This window comes from Lissotriton vulgaris, chromosome 9 (assembly GCF_964263255.1).
Source record: "Lissotriton vulgaris chromosome 9, aLisVul1.2, whole genome shotgun sequence".
In the NCBI taxonomy this organism is placed as follows: domain Eukaryota; kingdom Metazoa; phylum Chordata; class Amphibia; order Caudata; family Salamandridae; genus Lissotriton; species Lissotriton vulgaris.
Genome location: NC_141697.1, coordinates 1,213,305,661 through 1,213,331,626, shown reverse-complemented (window position 1 = coordinate 1,213,331,626; position 25,966 = coordinate 1,213,305,661). Strand labels below are relative to the sequence as shown.

At 43.4% G+C, this 25,966-nt stretch overlaps 1 protein-coding gene across 1 annotated transcript in view; it reads left to right on the top strand.

Annotated features, from left to right (window-relative positions):
* Nucleotides 1–25,966, top strand: part of LOC147693061 (collagen alpha-1(VII) chain-like) — a 398,052-nt gene that overhangs the window by 146,822 nt on the left and 225,264 nt on the right. Inside the window, exons 7-11 of the mRNA XM_086939575.1 lie at nucleotides 1,483–1,640; nucleotides 3,324–3,453; nucleotides 6,248–6,367; nucleotides 14,723–14,872; nucleotides 21,490–21,609. Coding sequence (XP_086795701.1) covers nucleotides 1,483–1,640; nucleotides 3,324–3,453; nucleotides 6,248–6,367; nucleotides 14,723–14,872; nucleotides 21,490–21,609 — 678 coding nt within the window. The remainder of the gene's footprint in view (nucleotides 1–1,482; nucleotides 1,641–3,323; nucleotides 3,454–6,247; nucleotides 6,368–14,722; nucleotides 14,873–21,489; nucleotides 21,610–25,966) is intronic.

The window sequence follows — 25,966 nt, the reverse complement described above, 5'->3', positions numbered from 1 at the left end:
CGGGACTCTGTTTCAGCTGCAGAGACTCTAACGGTGATTGTTGTTACGAGTTTCTTAGTTATAGTTCATTATAGTTTTTTTGCATGTCAGAGTTGACATGGAACTAAAAGCTATCCTGTCAGATGCCCTATTAGAAACCCCTGTCGACCCTTTTAAAACCAGAGGGTACACTAGGAATCAGGAGAACTGTCTGCCCAAGAAACTGCTTTTATATAAATGAGGTCTAGTAATTGTTTTACAGTTTGATTATCCACATTTATTGACTAAAAATTAATAAAAGTAGTATCACAACCATTTCTGAATAGAAGTATTCCAATATTTCAGGGTCAGGCAGAGTATTCAAAGACATTGTGTGGCATATTAACGACTTTTGTGTAGCAGGACATCGCAGCAAGACACCTTACTGTCCTGCTCGGCGTCACAGGGAAAGGACAGGAATGTGCTGGTGTTGTTTTGGCAGTCTAGCGCCCACACAGGCATCTTTGTCTGTGTTGTAGGCAGGATTGATTTGTACAGGAAGGTGCACCTTCCTCCACAAAAATAATCCTTAGAGGCTTTCTCCTCTTTCTATGTGTGCTGCAGAATGCATGGAGAGGCGGATCTTTTTGACGTATTCCAAGGTCTTGTCCATCTGGGAATGTGTCAAAAATCATGGGAGTTGCGTGGGAACACCCACCACTCAAACTTACTTTGCATGACTTTAAAAATCTGGCTTAAGGTTTGCGCTGCGCGTGCACCACCTTTCGTGGTGCAAGAGCGACGCAAACCGGCTCATGAATAAGGCCCTGTATTTCTGTCTATGAGACGACGCTGTGCTCATTACCCAGAATTCTGTCTCATTCCATCAATGCTGGAAACCCTCCTCTCTTCCCATATCCCCGGGATTGTTCACCCTTGCTGTTCATGACCAGTCCAGCCACATTCCTCGACCATCTTTATGGCTCTGATTGCACCTGGACGTCCTTATGCCATGATCTTGCATCAGGGGCTCATTGAATTACATTTTTTCTTTTTGATATAGCGCCACTATAGCTTTATAACAGTGGATTCCTTGTAGGAACATGAAAAATGAGCCTAAAAAACCACATTACGGATAAACTTTACAGAACATGACTAACAGTGAGAATATGTAACATCTAGTCACAGACAATAGGACCTACAGCAGCAAGTGTGGAAATAAAATAAAAGTATATATCTGACGAGGGACACAATCTTGTTGGTGTTATGCATGCATTTTTAATAACTAATTGTATACCTCACCCCCACTAATTTACCTACTCACGAGTAAGATACAAGTTAATGTTTTTCCAGGTTGAGTGGAAGTAAAGTGCAGGGGACCTCTATGTTAGCTGCCATGTAGCAAGAGCTGTGGCAGGTAGGGGGCAGAGCATAGCACTTGGAGGGGCTGCTGAGCGCCATGTTGGAAGGGCACTGCACGTCATTTCACACCTGGTGTCCATGTCTTGTTCACTCTGCCCATAGGTACTTACAAAGGACCCACAAACCTGGTGATCTCTGAGCCGACAACAGAGTCTTTGAGGATTCGCTGGACGGCAGCGAGCGGCCCGCTGACAGGGTACAAAGTGCAGTACCTCCCACTGACCGCTGTGGGGCAGCAGATCACTGCTGAGCTTCAGGAGGTAGGTGCGCTCTTCTGAAACATGCGCCTTTAGACAATGATGCGCCTTGTAGAGGTGGGCGAGCCACCAAATAAACAGGGAGAGCTAAAGGCCTGCCTTGGCTCTTAGAGCCCATGTATGAGCCGAGCCCTAAAAGTGTTTCCTGTCTAAATCATACAACAAATGTTACCTACAATATTGTCTCTTCGAAATTCATAAAAGTATATTTCTTTAATATGTGGAAGCTTTAACATTAATACATCACATTGAACACTTAACTAAGAAGTACTTATTAAATGTTTTTAAACATGAACTAACAACCATCCTGCTCCCGCCCCCACCCTGGCGACAGTGTCAATAGTGAACCAAGAGGAAATACAGTTGTCATTTGACCCATGCATGTGGCCCAGAATATTAACCAGCAATATTAGCCTCTATGTAATCAAACATACTGGGCCCGATTCACAAAAGTAATCTGAAAAAAAACCATAAACTTTCTATTTTTGGTATTCACAGAAGGCATTTGGTAGTAGTAAAGTTAGGATTCCTAACTTTACTACTACTAAACTGAGACAAAATCCTATATTTACAACTTTTGGTATTCACAGAAGGCATTTGGTAGTAGTAAAGTTAGGATTCCTAACTTTACTACTACTAAACTGAGACAAAATCCTATATTTACAACTTTTGGTATTCACAGAAGGCATTTAGTAGTAGTAAAGTTAGGATTCCTAACTTTACTACTACTAAATCCCTGTCTTGGATTAAGTCCTGGAGTCACTCCCAGAGCTGGGGCATTTCTCACCCAGTGTGGGGTCCTTCATGACACCGGATCACAACATGTCATGGCTTAGTGCTAAGAGCTCCCCGGGGCACGCGGCTCCTCTCGCCCTGGGCGTGGTGACCAGAGATGAGGCATCTGAAGCCATATTTCCGAATGTGGAGGGGGTGTGTGATCTGCTGACACCGGGGATGTTGGGTGAGACGCTGTCACTTACTACAAAATTACTCATCTCTCCGGAATCAGCCACGCGGGGGTCATGCATGGTCCGTGCAATGCCACACTGAAATGTTGATGTGGCTCCGCCAGTAAGTTTGTGGTATTTAACCATGTGCAGTCCTCTAACAATTAAACTACCATGAACCAACATGTAAATGTGTCTTAACTCCAGATTTAACTCTTGCGCCCCATGTTTTTCTCAGACTAATGGTTTTTAGACCCATTTAGTGCCCCTGACCCTACCACAAACAGCCCACTCCCAATGTCTGCAGAGGCAGGCAAGAACCGCATAGAAAGTTCTGTACTTTAGTAATGTACCCCGACTCATCCCCTGTGTGATCACCTCACTCTGGCGGCAGCAGGAACTGTTCAAGGCAAAGGTACCTCCCCCTTTTTTTGAAATCTCTTTCTTTGGTTTGCAATTTCCATGCTTTGGCTATCAAATGTATTGGAAAAAACGATATTGTCTATCTGCCCTTGGATCGCCCATAAGATAACCCACCATGTTGGCATATTTGTTATGCAAATAAACCTGCAGCAATTTTCTCCACAAACAAGGTGTATGTGGTTTATTTCCGAATAATATTGCTGTATGTGGGATGAGGAGTGTTGCCTATATTGGCACTATGAGAAAAAACGATATTGTCAATCCACCTTAACCATTAGAGCTAAGTAACAATTGTGCTATTGGTACCATTTTGCAGCTCAGTGTCAGAGCCGGCGAGACAACGGCTTTGCTTCGTGGGCTGAGGGCTGGAACGGAATACGCCATAACTGTGATCGCTCAATACGCAAACAGCATCGGAGAGTCAGTTTCTGGCAGTGGGCGAACAGGTAGGTTAACATCTTTTTCCTGATTGATTGGGAAAGGAGTAGCAGGGAGACTGCCTGGGTATTTTAGTTTCTCACCTTATGCAAGACTAGAGCCAGCATGCGCATACCTATGGAAATAAAAGAAATACTTTGAGGTAAAGTATGTGAAGATGGGTCTTCTAGGATGATCAGAGGCTTTCTCTGAAAGGCAAAACATGACGTCATTGGCTTAATCAAATAGAAAGATTATTTTCGGTTTTCACTACTAAAATATGAATACAAATTTTTTAAGAACACTGTTAAAAATCAAATTACCTTTCCAACAAGAAAGTATAGCTTTGATTTCCATCGCAAATGTTACTTATTTTGTTATTGCTTTTTGAATCTTCAATAATAAAAAAATTAATAAAGAAAAATTCTAACTACCATGGATCTCTTTTCAAAGTCAGTCTTACAATAACTAGCCCACAATAGTGTTTCTTTTTCCGCATTTAACATGTACACAAGAAATGTTAGGGAGCAACAAGAAAGATGCACCTGTGTGTACATTAGTACACTGTGAAGTTTTTGTTGTGATGCTGAGCGGTGGTTTAGTCCACATATAGCGCGTCCGCAAATCAACATTTATGGTTCCATTAATAACAATAATTGCACAACCATATATTAATTTAGAGCTAGCGTAAAAAAAGGCATAATAATGTTAGTGTTAGTTCAAGGATAAAGAAAACAAATTAGAAATGAAAGGCACATAATAAGTAAATATACAGATCAAACAAAATAATAACAAGCAAAAATAGCTTACACAAAAAGAAAAGTGGTGCAATACTAGAAAATAAAAAATCTGGGGGCATATGTATCAACATCTGTGTTTGCGATTCTCAAATAGCGATTTTTTCTGAATCGCTATTTGAGAATTGCAAAACGGGATGTATTTAAAAAATCGCAAATATGTAGCGATTTCTAAATATTCCTTAATTGCGATTAGCAAATTGCGAAATCGCAATTAAGGAATACCTTCCTATTCATTGCTAGGTGCCAGGAGGCCCATAGGAATTAATGGGAAATATTTCTCAATTTGCGATTCGCAATTTGAGAATCGCAAATTGAGAATAATTTCTAGGGTGCAAGGGTGTCTTAAGGACACCCTGATGCACCCCTGAAATGAGCATATGTGCGCATATGGCGCACATAGATGCCCTAAGGGCATGTATGTGTGCCACATGGCACTTTGAAACATGCCAAAAAGTGCATTATTGGCAGAAATCACAAATTACCACCAACTTGAAGTTGGTAGTAATTTGCGATTTTTTAAGGAGAAATCGCACAACTTGGGTGCTTGATACATAGCATTTAAGGAATCGTAATTTGCGATTCCTTAAATGCTTATGCAAAATTAAGGAATCGCAAATTTTGCGATGCCTTAATTTTGCAATGCGATTTTCCTTATACCTCGCGCTTTGCAAATTTTTAGTTGCAAACGCTGCTTTTTTGCGAATTGCAGCGTTTGCGACTAAAAATCCATTTCATATATATGCCCCCTGATTCTACAAAATGTAATGAATGACCTTCACTGTAGATGATGCAGCTGTAAACAGAATATAGAGTCATCACAATGTAGTGTCATTATAATGAAGTGCTCTTGTTGTAGTGTCCCATCATATAGTCCACTCAATAAGTCTCACGACACAGTGGTACACAATGTAATTTAATTTAATTTAATTTAAAGAGTTTTATATAGCGCTGGCTAGACCCGGAGGTATCAGAGCGCTTTACATGAGGTTAGCATTGTTACAATGTTAGATCAGTTACAAGAACAAATCATTGCATAAAGAAAGAACCGAGTTACATAATTACATCCGTTATCAGAGCAATAAAAAACTTAGAAAACAAGTTCTATGGTGCATAGAGAGTAGTGGAGAAAAATAAGGGTGTAGGGATGCAGATTAGGACTTGTTGAACCGGCCATGGAGGATAGTACTTAGAGGGAATACCAAAAAGTTAGAGTAAGTGAATCGACAAACCGGTAAGGGTTCAATAGCTCAACAACATCCAGGGCTGGACTCCCTCACTGCGTCGGGTTGCATTAGAGTTTTTTCGGGCTTATTGTTCTCATGTTAACCTCCATCACTGTCCATTCCGCACTATGAATTCTTAAGCTTCAATGTGTGCCACCTATGGTTCGCATGGCTGTTGTAAGAGTAATGAACTGCGGTCCTAACCATAACTTGAGAATTTCAGTGGTATTTACATGTTACTTCATAACCACCGCTGCACTTTAACACTATTTTTAAGTGAAAAATATATATTTATTTGTATTGATCCAACCGTTTTGCTTGATGTATATTAATCTTAAATTCAAGTTCAAGTTCAAGAATTTATATAGCGCACTACTCACCCAGAGGGTCTCAAGGCGCTTGGGGAGAGGGTTCATTGTTTATCGAGTGGAGCTAAAATTGTGGTAAACCCAAGGTATTGTATCTGAATGATTGTAAACTGAACGTCTCACCCGATACAAAGCCCCCTGGAAAGTCCTGTATGAGCTCTGAAATTCACATCTACTTTAAAATTATGAACTTCAGTATTCATTGTATGTGAATATATCATGCAAACTCCCATGCCTGCAATAAAACAACCCTAGTTAATAGTGTATTTATTCCTTTTACACGCTATGTCCCAACCCACAAAACACGCGCATGTTATCAGAACTAGTCTTACAAGCGGTGAAGTGTTTGTCCCTCCTTTGTGTTCACAGTCTCTCTGCTTCAATGTTTAACTAATGCCTTTGATGGGTTTCCTTCTGTTTTGTTTCTCACAGGGAGCAAGGCTGGAGTGCTAAACTTCAGAGTGGTGGCAGCGGGTCCTACCTCCTTACGGCTAGCGTGGGCGGTGGGCACGGAACCACCCCAGACCTACAGAATCACGTACACAGCTAGAGGTAAGACCTACCAGTTGCACCGTCTATTCAAATCCATCCTTAGAGAAAATGGGGTGAGAACATGTCGCCAAGCAATTGTAACCTGTCTCTCTGGGAAATCTGCTTGTTGACCAGACAGTTTGTAAAGTTTATTCTTATTGTAGAAAAAAAGATACGTTCTGAGCGTTCCATCTGATATCAGGGGTAGTTTGTGACAACTAATAATCTGTTTTGACATTTTAACGATGCTGTCAAACCTAAACATGCTGATTGTCAATTGCCAATTGTGACTTCATAATTTGATCCTGAAGTTGCACGTACGGCTCAGAAACTGACATTTTATATGGTTCAATTTGACTGTAGTAAATAGTTGAAGTCTTAATTATCAACTATTTGTTTGTACGGTGTAGGTTGATTTGTGTGAAACATTTTATACTCTTTAACATAATATAGAATGTTGTTTGATGCAAGAAAGGCATTTTCTGAAGGTACTGTATAATGTCATTTTAATTATGGCACTTTAATCATGGCATTTTAATCTATGAATTAAAAAAAAGGGGGTAGTGTAATGTTGGCAGTTTTAAGAAGATTGTTTTATTATTATAGCATTGTCTTTTGTTGATTTGTGTGAAACATTTGATTTTCATATAAGTACATTGTAGTAAGGTTGGCATTTTGCAATTATATTGTACAGTGGCACTTTGCCTATGGTATTTTACCATAGGATTTAAAAACAAAAAAGGTAATGTAGTATGGCTAGTTTATTAGAAGATCCCATTCATTTATGCATTAAAAATGTTGATATAATCAGGGTTGATAAATGAATTGGAATATAATGCTTCCCCAAAATCATTTTAAAATTTCAATGTATTGTTGTGCTTTTATCGTTGGAAGGAAACACAATTGTTTGACTAAATTAATATAATTGTATGTACAAACTAATGTTTTTTTTCCTTGTTTGTAATGATTTTTATTAATCAACAATAAAGATTTTTTTTATTTGCCCCATTATTGGAGATAAGTGAACATTACAGCCAACAAAATCTTGAGCCAATGAATTGCGAGCGAGTTAATTCCATGGCAACTTGTTGCATGCGTTCAGACTGCCATTTTGTAAATGCTCATTGGTTGTTCCTACTGCCTAAAATACTGCCTCTTCTGTAAGGCAGTACCTTCTGATTGACTGCCCTGCCCTATTTGGCACACTTGCTATCATCAAGATCCATTTTTGAAGTACTAAGTCCACTGTCCTGATGAAAGTCTCTTTTAAGATAGCAGTGGTACGAAACATGTTGACACAAACCAGTTGCCGCACACACTGGATATATCTGAACCAGTAGTTCTCTAGTTTATTTATGCAAGTCTCCAAGCCGGCATATCAATAACTCATGTAGAACTTACGAGTGAGCCTTTACAACAGAACTTTTTACTGCACAATTTTTTTATATATTTACCAATTTTTTAACCAAGTGGCTTTTTCTGTACATTTTAATGAAACTATTGTTTAAAGGCAATGCAGTAGTTTATTATTAGATACAATGACCCAAATTTACTAATTTTTCACACAATGCAGCAACCATATTTGAGGCTTTGCATTACCCAGGAGGAAACACACAGCACGAGGTCATATTTAGTAAGATTGGCCTGCTGCTGCCGCAGCCCTCCCGCTCTAACGCGCAGAGTCTCTCTTGCGGCTCACGGAATCTTGCACCGCGGCACAGATGTCAGTGTGGTCTGTCTAGTTTGGGATTTGTACTGAAAGCATACTTTACCAGTTCAAATGCCTATGCCAAGACAAACGCAGAAGGTTCTGACGCGTAGGATGTATGTGGTGCACTATAGAACATATGCAATGCATTGGGTCTCGTGAAAAATGAACACATTTCTTCTTGTACATGCCTGTTTCCAATAGGCATTAGGTTCTGATTGGAAACCCACTCTGTCTATTTTAGTAAGTGGGGTTTTGCATCGAAACCTGTTTGTATCTGTGCTGATCTGACCAGGTAATGCCCCGGTGACACCCCCTTCTTCATGCAAAGCGATGTAATGTTGATCAAACCAGGAAAAGGACACCTGAGTAAAGCCTTAGTACACCTGGGCCAATCAATATATAAAAATTAGGTGCAACTCATCAAAAAGCAGCTAAACTGTGTGCAAAAGCGGAAGGAGTCGGGGGAGGGGGGGGGCTAGATGGGAGGGGCTCAAGGCTGATTTGGTAAGGTCACCAATAATTAACATTTAGCGTCCTTGTCTCTGACACTTGGGGTGTCAGGTCTCCTATTTGCACAAACAGTGGTGCTCCTTGGTGTTTTGCCCATTCTCACAAGACATGGGGCACTTTGCGTGTTTGGTCCAGTGCAGGGAGTGAGGGCAGGGGCTCTACATGCTCAGTGATGTCTTGTGATTCGCCTTACAAAGGCTGTAGGGGAGCTACAGGGCTGGGCCTTACACTCCCAGTGGAAGTTGAGCCCGCCGGGAAGCTCTGCACAGTTCCGGTGTTTTGTGCTCTACTTGGTTGTCCAACTGCCCAACGCCAAGATGAAGAGAAAAAACATAATCGCTCTAAGTTCAAAACCTCGTAGGGCCTCAACGAGCAAAGCACCCGCCTCTAAAAATACCAGCTCCTCCATACGTCGCACCACTCCAGGGCTTATTTTAACATGTCAACAGGAGTGCTGGTTCAATGAGACTGTCTCTTCCAGAACAGGGGTAAACCCTTCTGCTTATGTATCCCTTTGTGGGTAGCTTTTACCAGTTAATGGCAATTTATCAGCAATGGTCAACTCTGATTTTATATTACTACTAGCAGCCCGTCCCGACGTTGTCCGGGTATGAATTGCTGCCGGCCAGTAGTATATTGTTTTGTAGGATTTCGTTTTGATAGCATTTCTTATCTGTGACAGGCCTGTGAAACGCTCCGATTCACAGTGCAATGCTGATGCACTTAAGAGTGCGCGTTCAGTAGTGTGTGAATTCGAGTTTCCCTACTTTATTTTTCCTTGCAATATTATATAGCGCAAACTCGACAACATGGCATGAGCACAATTTACATTACAGAAGAACACATTCATATGTGGTAGGCACGGGGAGACAAAGCGATTTGACTGGAATCACAGGATGTTAAGCTGATGCCGAGATTCGAACGTAGCTCCCCAGCTCTAAAGTTCGCAATTCTAGAACTTGTGGCGGGAGGTGCGTTTAAAGTGTATGTCAGTGCTGGCCATCAATGAGAGAGACCTGTGCATTTTTCAATCGGTGGTGAAAAAATATGAGTATGTTGCTGGAGATGTGGGCCGCCGTGCCACCAATGTACTTACCGTGGGAGGGTAAACACCCATTATTCCGCAATTTACTTTCCGCATACCATCACTATGCATACTTTCATTACGAAAGTACCATGACTCCGAAATGCCATTATAACGCATGGCATTACATTTTATATGCATTTACCACGCAAACATTTACAACGAAATTCGTTGTAAATGCATGAATGGTAAAAGCATGTTTTTATTTAATGTTTGGATAAGGTAAGTATGGGATAGGGGTATATGTTTTGGGGTACTGAGGGATATGTTTTGGGGTGTTTGGGTATTTTAAGGGCTCAGGTATCGTTTTGGGTTATGGGGTACAGGGTTAGTTTTAGGGTTTAGGGATAGGTATGGGTTTTGGGGTACAGGGGTATTTTTAGGGTTCTGGGCTAGGTTTGGGTTTTGGGGTATAGGGGTATTTTTAGGGTTCAGGGGTAGGTTTGGGTTTTGGGGTACAGGAGTATTTTAAGGGTTCAGGGCTAGGTTTGGGTTTTGGGGTACAGGGGTATTTTTAGGTTTCAGGGCTAGGTTTGGATTTTTGGGTACAGGGGTATTTTAGGGTTCAGGGGTAGGTTTGGGTATTGGGGTACAGGGTTATTTTTAGGGTTCAGGGCTAGGTTTGTGTTTTGGGGTACAGGGGTATTTTTAGGGTTCAGGGCTAGGTTTGTGTTTTGGGGCACAGGGGTATTTTTAGGGTTCAGGGGTAGGTTTGGTTTTTGAGGTACAGGGGTATTTTTAGGGTTTAAGGGTAGGTTTGGGTTTTGGGGTACAGGATATATTTATAGGGTTAAGATGGGTTAGTGTTTAAGGGTGTTGGGGTATTTTAAGGAGTAAGGGTGGGTTATGATTATGGGGTGCAGGGGTATTTAAAGGGAGCCGGTGGGATTAGCACACGATATGAGACATGGCATGAAGGGCGGAATGTACAACACGCCCCCAGCGTTTGTCAAGCCCCAGCACACGCCTACAGCACAACGCAGACACGCCCACAAGGGATTACTTTGCTGGCACGGTTCTTTTACCTTTATAATGTATATGGCGGGCGTCTGCATAGCCTATGTCCTCCTGCTGCAACTGCCCTTTCCAACGCTGTATTGGGTGTTGTGATTGGTGCTGTGGTTCCTGAGATTACCCACCTCAAAGGTTTGGGCTCTCTCTTTATTATATTAGTATGGATTTTTGAAATGACACTTTTCGAAAATTTAAATTTTCTGCCTAAGCCAAAAGGGGCCTTTCTGCCAGTGTACAGTGCCACCTGGCTTATCATAGCCACACTCCGGGATGGGCAATGAGAGCTCTGACCAGGGGAAAAAAGGTTTTAGTGTGTAGGGTCGTCCATGGGAATGTTTACCCTACTGGTTAGGATGTGGCCAGGAGTTCTCCCAACCACAGGCAGACACTGGGCAGAAATGTGGCATCTCTTGTACCCACCTCAGAACACTCCTGGACCTGTGGAGAATCAGAAGAAGGGCTGTCATACTGTCTGAAGAATCCGAAGAAGGACTAAACCCACCTGCTTTGAACCTAGGACCCCAGAAGCGGCTCTAATGGTCAGTTGGCTGCCGTCCTGTTTGAGCTACTGGGACACAGCAAGTTCCAGAGGCCTCTCTTCCTGCAACTACACAGCTGAACAGTTCCAAATGGACCTGCTCTGGACCTTGCTGCTAGCCTCTGTTGGAGTGAGTCCTACCCCCCAAGTGCTGCCCACCAGGTCCTGGATTCTAGCCTAGTGTTAGAGTTCACTCCTCATGTCAATGCTGCAAAGGCTGGGAGTCAGAAACTTTCCCCAACTTTTTGCCTGGAGAACTGACGGGGATCGGGATAGCTGTCAAAGCTGCACCAGCTGATGTTAAATCGCTGGTCATCCTCAGCTTTCTGGTTTGCCCCACTGAAGGAGATCTGACTTCCAGTAAAGTTTCTAAGGCCAAACGTAGACGACTTCATCAGGACTGACACTGAGCATCATCCCATAGACGTCAAGGCCTTCTTGGGCATAGATCTCGGACTTCGCCCGCAGGGAGCTTTCCCGCCCTTTGTCGATGATTGCACCAGGACCTCGCTCTCCAGTGGTCCACTGTTGCTGAACCCTGCTTTGGATCCAGCCTGCCGCACCGACGACTCATTGACAACCACCTTTCCACCATGAAATTTTCTACTCCTGAAGTAAACGTTCATCCAGGACAAACCTATCTTTGTATCTGACCGGTGATCCATTGTGGTCTGTCTTAACTTTTGACTTTGACTCGGTCTAGTGCGACCAGATAACGGCGGTTGGCACTTTGTGCCTTTTGGTGCATATTTAATTAAAACTTTTGGATTTCTGTAATTTTGGGGTCATTTTGTTTATTTAAATTTACTCTTTTTTATTGGTTTGGAAATTTCACCCTCGAACTCTTGGAGCCCATCTCCAACAAGGAATTTCTCATTGGTGACCTCAACACTTTCTAACATTTTAGGGACCTCCCACCTGTTCTTTGAGCCCACTTTTTGTCTTAAGAAGGACTCAGTCATGCCTCTGAGAGCCAACACGTCTCCAATACCGGCCAACTAAAGATCCTCATATTAAGGGAATGCTTCTAGTTATCAAGGTAGTCCTCTTACACATTTTTGAGATTCTGTACTCTTCTTGGCACCCTCTTCTATCTGTCAAAGTAGCACCTCAGTTTCTACCAGTGTTTTCCCTCATGTTCCATTTTCTTCTTAAAACCCATCACTCATTTTTGAGTTTTCCAAGGGTGGGGTTATAGTAAGTAATTTTTTCAATCCCTCAAGATGTTTGCAAATGAAGCGGCCTATTCACAAAGGTAAACTTACACGTGAATAAATCTACATGTGTAAGTTTACTCCTACACTTGTGAGTAACTTTGCTACTTTAGGCAAAAAAATTGTTATGAGTGTAAAGTTACTCAAAAAGGTAGACTTACATGTCCCCAACCCCTAGATTTTGGATTTGGAGTCTAATTTATGAATATAAAGTTACTACTTGTAACTTTTCACATGTAGGCGAATGTCTCTGAGACAGTGGTGGAGATTTCCTTGTGGTAAAGTATAGGTAAAGTTTACAAAATCTTTTTTTTTAAAGTTTATACTTCACTCACTACCTTACGGAGTCCTTACAAATACATGTTCAGCTTTCTGTTGCATGAAAGCCTAATGTGTAAAGGCATGGTATTCCACGATAGGGGTCCTTGTACCGTGAACTAGCAGCAACATATGGAAATAGTCTTACGTTTGCGAACCAGAAGCATTTTCCAAGTTTTGCTGCTGGGTGCTATGTATTACCCCCTCCCCCGTCATGTATTTTATCTATGCATGCACCTTGCGAAAAGAATGGAGCTGGTGTATGAAAGCACTTTCACCTTGGCCAAAGTGCAGGATGTCTTTGACCCACCTGCTTACGTAAGGGCAGGAGGGGGTTCTTTGTCCTGCGGCTTACTAAAGGGTGGGGGCATTTTTAGAGCTCTTTCCCATAATCAGGGCCATCGTGTGTCCCACAAAGGGCAGCAGCGTATATTTTTTACACCAAACTTATTCCAGAGTCAAGCATGCTATAAGTAAGCTCCCATACTTGTTTTAGTGAGTTCAGAGTGTGTATAGTTTAATCTCTCCCAGTAGTCACAAACATAAGGTGCGATTGTAAAATTAACATTTCTAGCTTCTCTGATTTTGTGCACCCCCACCCTTACTAAGTGGGGGAGGAGGCCTTTGTGAGACTTAACTCCCACCTTGCCCAAGGTCGAAGGGATAGAAGCTTTTATTTACGTAAGCCTCACCAAGGTGCAGGTGTGGTGTGTATTCCAGCCTTCGCCAAGGTTGAAGGGTTCTAACAAACCTATACCCCCTAGCCTTACCCAGGTCTGGCAGCATATCTCTTTATCCACCCCACCTTGCGCGATGGAGGATGGGGCCCTATGCAAATTTTTTTAAACCTCATTTTGCCAAGTGCCAGGACTTTATGTATTTCTCAACCCTGCTCACGTGCCGGGTCAATGTGTGTCCCCCTTTGCCCAAATACCAGGGTATGTATTTGTATTCACCTCTGTCTTGCCCAAGTGGAGGGTATTGTATGAACCCAACACCACTGCCGTTTCAGAGTTATTTTTGCCACAAAAATCAATCAGGTAAAAAACACTTTAGAAAAGCTACCCAAGTATCCTTTTGGCACAGACTACACCTAATGTGGTACGATCAGAACTTAAATTTTTGATGTGGTTTCCTCCTAGTTGCCCCACTTTGGACCCCTTTTTCCCTGCAAGGCTGCCCAAAAACATGTCCAACAGCCAGTACCAGTTTGCCAGAGGAAACTTGAGTTAGCAGTCTTAGAGCTCCACTTAGTGGTGGCATGAAATTACAGCATAAGGCACCAGAAATATTTGCTTTGGTGTATGTGGAGCACCCGCGAGAGCTTAAAATCGCCATAGAACACGTCCACACCCAATCATTCGCTAGTTGCCCGGAGATCTTTTCACAGATTCACTAAGGTGTGAGGCCCTTGTAATGGCACACTGCTTTATACAAATGTCAATAACATAACGAGCACTGAAGACAACATTGAGATGCTGCAACTTCTTAGCGATATTTGCCTGGAAAAAGATTTTAGGGCTGATGCCTGAGCCGGCAGTTCGCAAATATTTGGTACAAATTGCAAACCAGGCCAGGCACTGAATGCTGCACACAAGGGAGGGAATCCGCCTCTCCTGGCAAGTGCTGGCAGAGGCAAGTGCTTGTCTTCAGAATTGACAAAGCGCACTAGTGGTGTGGAGGGACCCAGGCCTGTATGTAGGAGATGCTTCAAAGGAAGCCTTCCATATGTTATTACATAATTTTTAAAGTGATTGAAGGGAGAGTGTGATGGAGGGAGTATATTTAGAAAGTGGCTTAATGCAAACTTGATCACCTCTTGGCTTTTGAGAATGTAGGGAGTGGATCTGGGGTTCACGGAAAATATTAGGTTATGGAAGCTCTCTATTGTAGTCGATGCTTCTCGGATGCGATTGACTCTGTACCAGCCCTAATGCCACGATTTGCTAACGAATATTTCCTCTTTCTGTTTTTGCTGCCACCAAAGGAGATGCTCAGACGGAGGAGAAATCCCTGGTTGGAAGTGCTGTTTCCGACACGCTCAGCGACCTGCTCCCCAACACTGAATATGTCATCACCCTGTACCCCCAGTTCCTGCGGCAGACTGGGGCACCCTCTTCCATCACAGGCCGGACACGTAAGTACTGCAGTCTCTCAAGGCATGTTCCTCTGACACATCTGTCAATGCCTCAAATAACATGTGGGTCAAATTTACAGAGGCATCCCTTCTCCAGTGCTGGGCTTTCATTGACCAAAGCCCTCCATTCATAAGTTGTACTCATTAGAACCTTTTGGACTACAATGACCAGAATGCAATGGCTTGTAAAAGAAAGCCCTGATCCGAGAACACAGATCCCTAGTGACATGGCATCATTTGATCACCAAAGAAATGTCCAGTTCCAGTCTATCTATCAATATGCCATACTCCTTGGGGATGGGGCCCACCATTTTGTGCGCAGGTAACGTTTACCTGAATTCAACAAAAGTAAAGGAAATATAAAAAATGGTAATAGTGAGGAGCGATACATATAAGTACCTAAATGGGTCAAGATGGCAAAGTAGGGGGAGAGGTTGGAAAAGATAGGGATATCTACGTACCTCAACTTAAGGAGAGGAATCCCTTTTAGAGGCGCAGAGGCGCTAATCTACCGGCCACAGAGTGAAGCTAGAAGGGCATGGGACCCGAAAATAAACTGCAAAATGATTGGTGAATTCATTGATCTGGAAGCACGAAAGGTGCTGGTTACGATCGATGCACTACTTCTTGTAGTGTGGTGAAAAAAGTAGAGGTGCCAGCCCAGTGCAAGCGGTACTTCTTCAATTCACAATCGAGAACCAATGAAGGAAATTTGTATCCTATGAAATACACATTTTTCCTTTTCTCACATGTTTGAGATAAAACATACGGTGAGTTGAACAGGAAGTCATCTAAATGGTTACTAATGCAGGCATCCAAGGGGTCTTGAAACTCAATATTTTGAAATACTGTCAATAAATTACAGAGCCGACCACCAGCCTGTATGAAAAGTAGTCCCCCATCAAATTCAAATTTAACTGAGACAAAGGTATAGGCACCTATGTAATCCACCCTGAGCCTCTCTCTCCTGATCCAACAGAAGGCAGATTTAAAAAAAGACAATGATTCTTAGTTATAACACTATTCACATGGCTGAAGTCAATGCAGGATGTCATTTCCCCACCCTTTGCCTTTGTAATAAAAGACATAGACCAATCTGGAATGTTGGAAGTCAGACAAAAACACTTTTGTTAAATTATGGAAGAGGGTGAGTTTCCATTCTTTTCTATTAACACATACATGTTTCAACGGCTGTGATTTGCTCTAGGGGTTACGCCTATGAGAACTGGTACCTATTTAGATCATGGTAGGTTCCGCCCACCCAAAAATGCAGCTTGTGGTTGTTTTCATCTCTTATGAAGCAAAATACATTTCCTCTGAGTTTGAACTTTAATGAGGCACAAATGAAAGGCTTAATATGTGTTGGGTGAACTGCCAGTGGGTAACAATTTTTCAAACAGGATCTTTAGCTCAACAAAACATCTCATTCCTTCTAGTCAGTTACTAGGCTTTGCCATGGATGGAATAGTGAAACCACTTGAAAGTGCAGCACATTATTGATATCAAAAGTTTAAAGGGTCACCGATCGTGGTAATTTTTTTAGTTTAATTGGTTGTAGGTCTTGTGGCCAGAAGAACTAATCTACGCGCGGAACAAATTGGCTCTTTATTGCTCTTTCTGAAGGTGAGATTTTCAAATTAGAGCAAATATCTGCGTTAGCTCTGGGATAAAAATAACTGGAATTTTAAAAGAAAATAAGAAAAGCTGTGGAATTGTGTTCTGCACTATCAGCTGGCAAGACATCTCCATGGATCAGAGTACTTCAGACTTTGGGGCGTGGCTGCATTGGGGGCGTGGCTGATTTGGGGGCGTGGCTGCTTTGGGGCGTGGCTGCACTGGGGGCGTGGCTGAATTGATTTCAAGGGAGCAACCAGTCTCAGGCCAAGAGGAGCATTTATTAGGCCCCTAGGGGACCACGATAAGCAAATTGCTGAACACAGTGTTGTGTGTTTTTAATGAAATACAACAATGAGTCACTCTGTAATGGGCCATCAGTAATATTTTTGTCACTCATAACTTGTAGATGTAAACGTTTTGAGGGAGGGTGGTTAAGAATCAAATACCCTTCAAAGTTACTCACACTGTGGGTATTTTTACACTTTTAGGGAGATTGGTCTGCCAAGAACATATTGGCAATCATGCATTTGCAGTTAGAAAATATTTAAGTAACCAAAACTGTAATGTTTGAACTGTGAAGAATTGCTGATTTTAGTGTGAGAAAATATGTGAGTTATTCAAGGGGTGTCCTTATGATTTTTATTTTTTTTACATGAGTCATGGTGGGAAGCTCAGCATTACAAAGTTTGAAGACCACTTCCATAGATGCAATTACTCGCAATCTCTATCCTGACCTCTTCTTGTCCTCTGAAACAATAATTGTTCTATTCTAAACATTTTCCAAATATCTAGCACTATAGCACAGGCTTTTTGTCCTCCACTTTTAATTCTCCTTTGTCATAAGAGCTGGACTCACCCTTTCACTGTGAGTGCACAGCCTCTGTGGATGAAGATCTCATTCCCAAACCATGTGCAAAAAGCACCGGCAGTTTGTTCACTTTTCTGCAGAGCCCCGGGCATGACACTTAAACAGAACCTTAAAGAAATCTTCAGCATTCATTTTCAAAAAGGCCTCTCTGTCTTTGTTTACTTTATCAGACAGGGATCAGTAGGGCAGATCTAGAGCCATTTTAAAGTGCTTGCTTCTAAAATTTACTGTTTAAAGTATGTAGTGATAAGGGAAACAATTATCAGCTTTAGGTGATTTTTCAAATTTTTATACTGGCCGGGAATAGACATTAATATACCGGTCATGTCCAGTCCTTGAAATGGAAAAATAGAAGTGCAGGTACTCTGTGCCAGAGTACCTGAAGTTGTTTCTGAGAAGAGCTGGTACTCTACAATTGAAAGTATTACGTTTTTCTTGAAAAGATGCGGTACTCTATCCACCACTCAAATGACTTTCATATTTCACTATACTAATTCAACACTAATCCTTTATGGGTTCCGGAGTAGAGTGCTACTCGCTCAAAAAGCACTTTGACGCCTCATCAGGAGTAGGAAGTGCTATATAAATGCAATTACAATACAATACTCAGTGCCGTTCAGTCCCGGCCCACCTGAAGCACTGGTCATGTCTATTGCGTATAGCTTGGTATACAATACAACACAGAGCCAATCCTTGCTCAGTATTTGAGGGTTTTCGCATCAATCTCAGCTGCATTGCTCTTATTTGTGGCTTTCCTCCCTTTCTGTGTTTAAAATTAAGGCTCCCTCTTTTTGATTTCCGTTTTTACAGATTTTTACAGATAAATACAGACAAAAACCATTTATTTTCTTGTCTGTATTTTTTTTTATGTGAATTAAAACGGAAGTTGGGTGCTTTTTGAATGATTCTAAATACACTTTGTCATGACTGCCAGGCAAATAACTGATTGATAGGTAAGGGTGTTAAAAATGAAAGGTATTTTAGTAAAGAAGCTTAAACATCTGGAGATATGCACAAGGCTGATACTGAAATGTGCATATTTGCATATAAGTGCATTGATTTATCTTCTGTGAGTGCTCATATCAGTAAAACCTAGCAGGCATTCAAGCATGACTCCATATTTATTGGGTAAATTAATGTGGAAATATACCAGTTTCAGCTTTTTTCACAATACCCATAAAAAATATGGATAAATACAGATAAAGTTGCCAAGAAATAAATATGGATAAATACAGATAAAGTTGCCAAGAAATAAATATGGATAAATACAGATGGAAATTACACAAAAAAATGCCATAAAACCGGGAGCCCTATTTAAAACCCAGCGTTTTGTCATTTCCTGTGCATCCAAACAGAGCCACTTAAAGCAACACCAGTTTTCTGCCTTTTACTGCCACCTAGTGGTCACTAGAAAAACTGGATCAAAATCTAACGCTGTTGAATTCAATTTAATTAATTGTCTTAATGCCAAGTATGAATAAATAATACTAGCGCTTGGTTTCATCATGTCAAACACCCCTGGATAAACTGCAAAGTTAAAGAAATTAATGTCTCTGTAGTTAATGAAAAATGTAATACATAATACTTCGTCCTTTAACCCTTACAGAATCTTTTTAAATATATATTACATTGCACAGCCTCAATACTGTGACTCAGTCTAATTTCCCTATTACGGTCTGCTTTTGATACTGCATATCTATGGTAAGTAAAAGTGACATCAGTTTTTCTATTTTAAGGATCTTTCACAGTTAAGCTGTGACGTCACAAGGGCCAGCAGACAGTCTGAAAGGCAGAATTGCAAATGCAATCACATTTAAAGAGCTAGGCCCTATTACGAATTATTTGGTGCAAGGATATAGGGGTTCAGATGGTATGTCTGCACAAAATAATTGACCTTACAACTTACTTTATATGAGTTGACAATACTATAGAGAAGTGGGAATACCAGGGCCTTTTCCAGATGAATTCACCCTCCCAAGCTAACAAACAGGTCCTTCTTCTTACCACCTGATTTAACAGGTGGTGAATGGTGTCAGAGGGTGGTGCAGGGCAGATAGAGAGGGAGGCTGGGAGGCCATCTGCTGCATGCCAGGCAGTGGCTTGAATGAGGGGATATAGGTGGCTAGCCCATGGTAGTGGAAGAGGTGGGCTGGCCACCTTGTGTAGCTAGTCTCAGGCCCTGCTGCTATCCAGCTACAGTTGTACAAGGCGCGGATCCAAATAAGTTACAAATGGGTCCGGTGTTTCCAGAACGGGCAAATTCAGGAGACCAGAAACATTGGACCACTTGTGGGTGCCCAGAGTGTGTTTTTCCACTGGGGCACTGCTCCAAGCAAGTCGTAAAGAGAACCTACAAAAAGAATGCTGCTCAAACGCCCCACCCCCTTCTGAACTTTCATCCTGAAAATCCAGTCGTTATCTCTTAAAAAACGTTTATAGTAGAGTATTTATTGCTCTTCTGGTATTCATTAAAGGACAACAGGCTGCAAGTTACTGCACATTCTACAGCCCATAATCAGCTTGGATAGCGCGTACATACCAATAATTATATAGAAAACATACAGACGTTACCAGAGGCGGCTCCTCCACTAGGGCGGAGGAGTGTCGCCCCACTGCTGTCTCTCAGTGTGAGAAGCAGAAACATAAAATGGTAATAACTTCCCGTTATTTCCATTTTGTGTTTAGTTACGGGCAGGTGGGTGGGTGGGCGGGGCTGCTCTGCCAGCAGGGGAGGAGTGGTGTGCCCACCTCTGAGTGCGCAATGACTTTTTGGTTCGCCCTCTGGGGCCACCCAAACCAGTCAGGTGCACTCTGCCCTTTTTTACCTCATGCAGGAGAACATGGCCTCCCTGTAAGCCCCTGGATGAGCAGCGTCCCCACCACCCACTAAATTATCAATTCAGACATTGATATACCCACTCATTCCTCAATATACCTTGACGTATATATATAAATGAAACTTTAAAAAAAATCAGTTACTGCATGATGTCATCAATTTCGTCATTTGAGATCTCATCAGTGATGTCATCAGTGATGTCACTGACAATGTCATGAGTGATGTAATATGTGACGTCATCAGCAGTGCATTGCGGGGGCGCGAGTTATAGTTAACATAACTAACTATAACGGCCGAAGTTCTCTGGTTTTGTACGAGTGAAATGTCCAACTAACAGTAATGCGCAGCCCCCCTCCTGATGCCTTATTCGGTCCCAGAGACCCCATCCCCCATGGCCTGGCCCTATGTTGGGGACCGCAGGGGCATTGGGGCTCCCCCTGCGGGAGTCGGCATTGCTTTTGGACAAGGGGAGCTGACCTGCAGCTCCCCTTGTCCTAAAGCAATACTGCTTTGCTTCATGTGGGAGTGATGAATGAATGAATGAAAGTGATTTATAAAGTGCAAACTCCTGCCCAGGGGCGTCTTGGCGCTATAAAGACAGATACAGCTACAAAAGTGGTAGCCTTCCAGATACTCTAACATCTCCTAGTCCTGAGAGAAAAGCCACATTTTCATGGCCTTTCTAAAGGTAGCGAGGGAGCGGCTTTGAGTTCCAAAGGTAGTCTAAACCAGCAAGCGCACATGTTTAGAAGGTTGTAGGAAGGATGCTACTACCACTTTTATGGTACCTATCACTGCAGGGAGCTCTCTCTAAGTATGTATTGCAGCTGCCAATCCCTGCAGAAAGACGAGAATCTTCATCGGTACATGCATCCCGCTGAAGACCCGCCCCTTCCTACTGTGATTGTGACTACAATAGAGAATAGGAAAGTACTTCCGGGAGATGGTGGTCACTTCCCTGGTATGGAAAAGATAGCAGTACCCCGCCTTTAATGCCAGGATTTTGGTGGTGTTTCTGTCCCTAAAGAGAATAAAGCTAAACAGAGGCAAAGAGAGTGTCAGTAGTACAAAGGCAAAGCTGAAGACCACACCCCCTTTTACAAAGCTTGTTCTATGAGCTGGTGTAAGTTCAGGAGTAAATAGAGAGCATGTCATGCTCACATATAGATTGTTGTAACTTTATTTGGGGTTTGTTAGTATTGATTGACAAATGTCGCTTACCTTGCCACCTGTGTGTAATACATGTTTGTGCTAAGGATTTTGATGTTCATGTTTTTTTGTTTGTTTTTACTACAGTGCGCCTGGAAGCTGTCCAAGGACTGTCAGCGCAAAACATCACGTCCCAGAGCGCAGTGATGTCATGGAGGGGTGTAAGCGGCGCCACTGGATATCGTATCTCCTGGCGACTCCTGTCAGGTGGGTTGCCCAGCACACCGTGGCATAGGTAGGGACTGTGCTTCCAAAAGGCAAGGTACATCTGCAGGCTTAGGGTGCCTCTGGACACTGCATCTCCTGGAGACTCCTGTCAGGAGTGTCGCTGTGTGTGCTGTGGGAAAGGTTTGGGTGGCTCTCCATATGACAAGGTTAAGCCGTAGCCTCAGGCTACCACTGGATACTACGGGGCAGATTTACAAGCCCCCTGCGCCACCAGTCGCCACTTTTTGTGACGTTCTGGTGGCACAGTGGGCTCCTCCATATTTACAAGGACAGGAAAAGCCACTCTGTGTGACTTTTCCCCTACTTGTAAATACAGCCCCTTCACACACAGCACTTTGCGTTGAAGGGGCGTTCCATGGGTGTTGCTGTGGGTGTTCCCACGCAACACCCATGGAACAAGACACATCTCCCTATTTACGAGAAATCGTAAATCTGGAGACGCATCTGAATTCTATGCCACCCTAGAGGTAGCGTAGGGAAGCCTAACAAGGAGACATTTCTCATTTCTCCTTGTTTTTTCCTCTTTCGATGCGTGCTGCATTCTACAGCACGCATTGAAAGAGGAAAAAGCCTTTAGGGATTGTTTTTGAGCAGGAAGGTGCCCCTACCTGCACAAAAACAATATCCCCATGGTGCAGGCATCCTTGCGACATGCTGCAAGGGTGTCTGCGCCGGTGCTTGTCATCTGCTTGTGTGCCAGCGCAGGGGAGAGCACAGCAATACAACATATTCTTGTAAATATGTCACATTCCTGTGCTCTGAAAGTGCTGCAGCGTGGCGCAACCAAAGGGCTTGCTGTGCCACGCTTCAGTATTTTCTTTTAGATCTGCCCCTTTATCTCCTGCAGACTCCTGTTAGGTGGGCCACCCTTCACTCAGCAACAAAGCTAGGAATGGTGCTTCATAAGTAGAGCTGAAGCATCAGCCTCAGGACACCACCAGATACCCGTTCTCCTGGAGTCTCTATTCAGGTGGATACATGCAACATAAGCAGGAATGGATGCAACATAAGCAGGGAAAGTGCTTCGATAGGACGAGAGAAAGTGCTTCGATAGGACGAGGGAACAGAGCAGTCTAAATGCACCTCGGGATAGCACATCTCCTGGAGACCACTGTCAAGTGGTTCCTACCCTCTCCTGTGGCTTATGGGGTCTTCAGACACTAGATGTAGGCTCAAGCTCACCATGTTTGAGTCTGCTCTCATGGTTTTGTGTTGAGACAGGGAGTGTGGGCCCATACGGCGAATGAACCAGGGGCCTTATTTATGTAGGCCTTGCGTCAGTTTTGCGCCGCCGGTGCGTCACTTTTTGTGACGCACCAGCGGTGTAAAAAATGCGCCTCGTTGCGCCATATTTAAAAAGTGACGCATCTAGGTAGATGCGTCACTTTTTAAACCCCTGCGCCACATTATACCTGCGTCAGGTATAATGTATGCAGAGTGGGCGTTCCCCCGCAAAAAGCCTCGTAATAGTGACGCAGTGAAATCTATGAGATTTCACTGCGTCACTTTTAGGACGCTGTTGCGTCAAAATCTTGCGCCTGCCTCACAGCAGGCATAAGACTGACGCAAGCCCTTTCACATGGGGCTTTCCCCATGTGAAAGGACTCATTGCTGGAGTCGCGTCACTTTTGTGACACACTCCAGCAATGCGTCACTTTTGCGCTTACAGATACGTCAGAAATACTGACGTATCTGTAACTCCTTGCGACATGATGCGTCATACATTAAATACGCATCAGGAATGTCGTAAGGAGTGCGTAGTGAAAAGTGACGCATCGCTGTTTTCACGCAGCGATGCGTCACTTTTCATAAATGAGGCCCAAGTGTCTAAACAAGGCCATTGTACTCCTTTTAACAATTTAACACTCATAAAAGATGCAAGTGGTGAGTAACTGCAAGGGCAATGGGGTTGCAGGCCTCTCATAAGGGACCCAGTCCAGGGCCACGGTCAGCTCCCAACTTAAGGAGACTGATATACCTGATGGCAACCATACCAATGAAGGAGCAAGTCACCTTGCTAATGTCGCTCGATATAGTATAAAAGCATGTGACTCACTAATTTTTAATTTTTTTTTTATTAATCTCTTTATTTGTGGCTGCATATTACAACTTATAGCTTATCATCATTTTGGCTACAACATACAGTCCATTTTTAATTTTCATCCCCAACATATTCTAACAGGCTTAATACTAGCAAGTGAACAAGTATCGGTTCCTGAGAGGTGGAAAAACAAAATCCCCCGAAGTGCCTCCATACATTATGCGCAAAAAAAGCCTCAGATATCAGATCCCAGACCTGAGGCGGAAGCCGGGTTCTGGAGGTACGCGATATTTTAATACTTGTGACAAATTGTTTTTACTGTGTTGACTGAATAACCTGCATAAAGCTGACTATCATTGGCATCCTACCTTCTTGCCACGCAGCCGATTGAGCGCTGCTACGGCAATTGTTTGTTTCACATCCAGCGGCCGCCATCGCAGGCGTGCTCGCTAGCCACGCCCCCTTGAGGCCACGCCCCCTGCCCTTTATAAGCGCCGCTCTGAAACACACCCACAGAAATCTGATCCCAGACCTGAGGCGGAAGCCGGGTTCTGGAGGTACGCGATATTTTAAAACTTGTGACAAATTGTTTTTACTGTGTTGACTGAATAACCTGCATAAAGCTGACTATCATTGGCATTCTACCTTCTTGCCACGCAGCCGATTGAGCGCTGCTACGGCAATTGTTTGTTTCACATCCAGCGGCCGCCATCGCAGGCGTGCTCGCTAGCCACGCCCCCTTGAGGCCACGCCCCTTCCTTCTCCTTCATTATGTGCCAGGGCAGGAAGCGCAGCGGACGAGCGCAGCGGGAGCGCCGTTTGCGCGCCGAAGGCGCGCCTAAGGCAAGCCCGTCTGCGCCTGGACGGGCCCAGGGACCAGGCAGAATGATGAAATCATCAGATACTCTTCCCTAGAGTTACACTCTCTGCAAGATCCCGTTCCTCAACCACTCGACCCATCCACGCACGCTCGCCTAAAGGCAAGTAACATTCTCGCTCTCCATCACTCACAAGACCCGACTCACATTCTCCCCCTAAACTCAAAAAATTCCAATCCCCCTAAACCCAATCTCAGGACTCTTCGCTGTCTCTACCTCAACACCAGATCCCTGGTCAAACACCAACTTGACATATTCCTGCTCCTGAAAACGGATAGCCCCGACATACTCTTTGTCACTGAGACATGGCTCACCACAGACTCCTTGCCAGATATACTCTCGGCCTTGCCATCAGACTATTACATCTTGTCTGCAAATAGAAAATCAGGTAAAATTGGGGGAGGCGTGGCCGCTATTATTCATAAAGACCACACTTTCTCCTCCTTACCCCCTCTAGACCTACCAGACTCGGATAACCTAGTTATCAAATCTGACACCGAGACAGGCACAATGGTGCTAGTATTGCTATACCGTCCTCCCACATCTATGCCTTCCTTCCCTGCCTCCTTGTCGGAGCAAATAGCAGGCCTAGTCGTCGACCACGACAAAGTTATGGTCATAGGAGATTTCAATTACTGGTATAATAACGCTGACGCTGGACCTCACGCCACAGAACTGTTTGAACTCCTCTCCAACTTAAACTTCCACCAACATGTTGCGACCCCCACCCATGAAAAGGGACATACCCTAGACCATATTTGGTCTCACAACATCTCTACCTCCTGTCCCACGGCCTCACCATGCATATGGTCTGACCACCACTTACTGCAATTCTCTATTACCACTCAGGGTTATCAAAAAAACCATGCGCCCCCTGGAGGATCAGTCAGGAAATGGAGATCCTTAAACCTCCAAGATTTTCTCTCCTCTCTGTCCAACTCCATCCCCACACAGCTACCAGATATCAATTTGACGAACACAACGCACTCCGAGTGGCTCCTCTCCGCATGTAATGAACATGCCCCCCTGACCAAGTTCTCTCGCGCCCGCCGCATGGACGCCCACAAATGGTTCTCTGCTGAATTAAAAGAGCAGAAACTAGAACTCCGCCAACTCGAACGGAAGTGGAGACACAGCTACCTAGCCACTGACAGAGCACTGTATAAGACAGCCCGCAAAAATTACAAGGACTCAATCTTATTGGCTAAATCCACCTTCTTTTCAGATAAAATTTCTAACGCCAAAAACAAATCACGGGAAATCTTCAGAGTCGTCAACGACCTTTGCAATGACACCAGAACTGCCCCCTCCCAACCCGCATCTCAAACGCTGTGTAACCAACTCAACAACTTCTTCAAGGAGAAGATTGACAACATAAAAAACAGCATTCAAACCAATCACCCTGCAGACGAGTCGG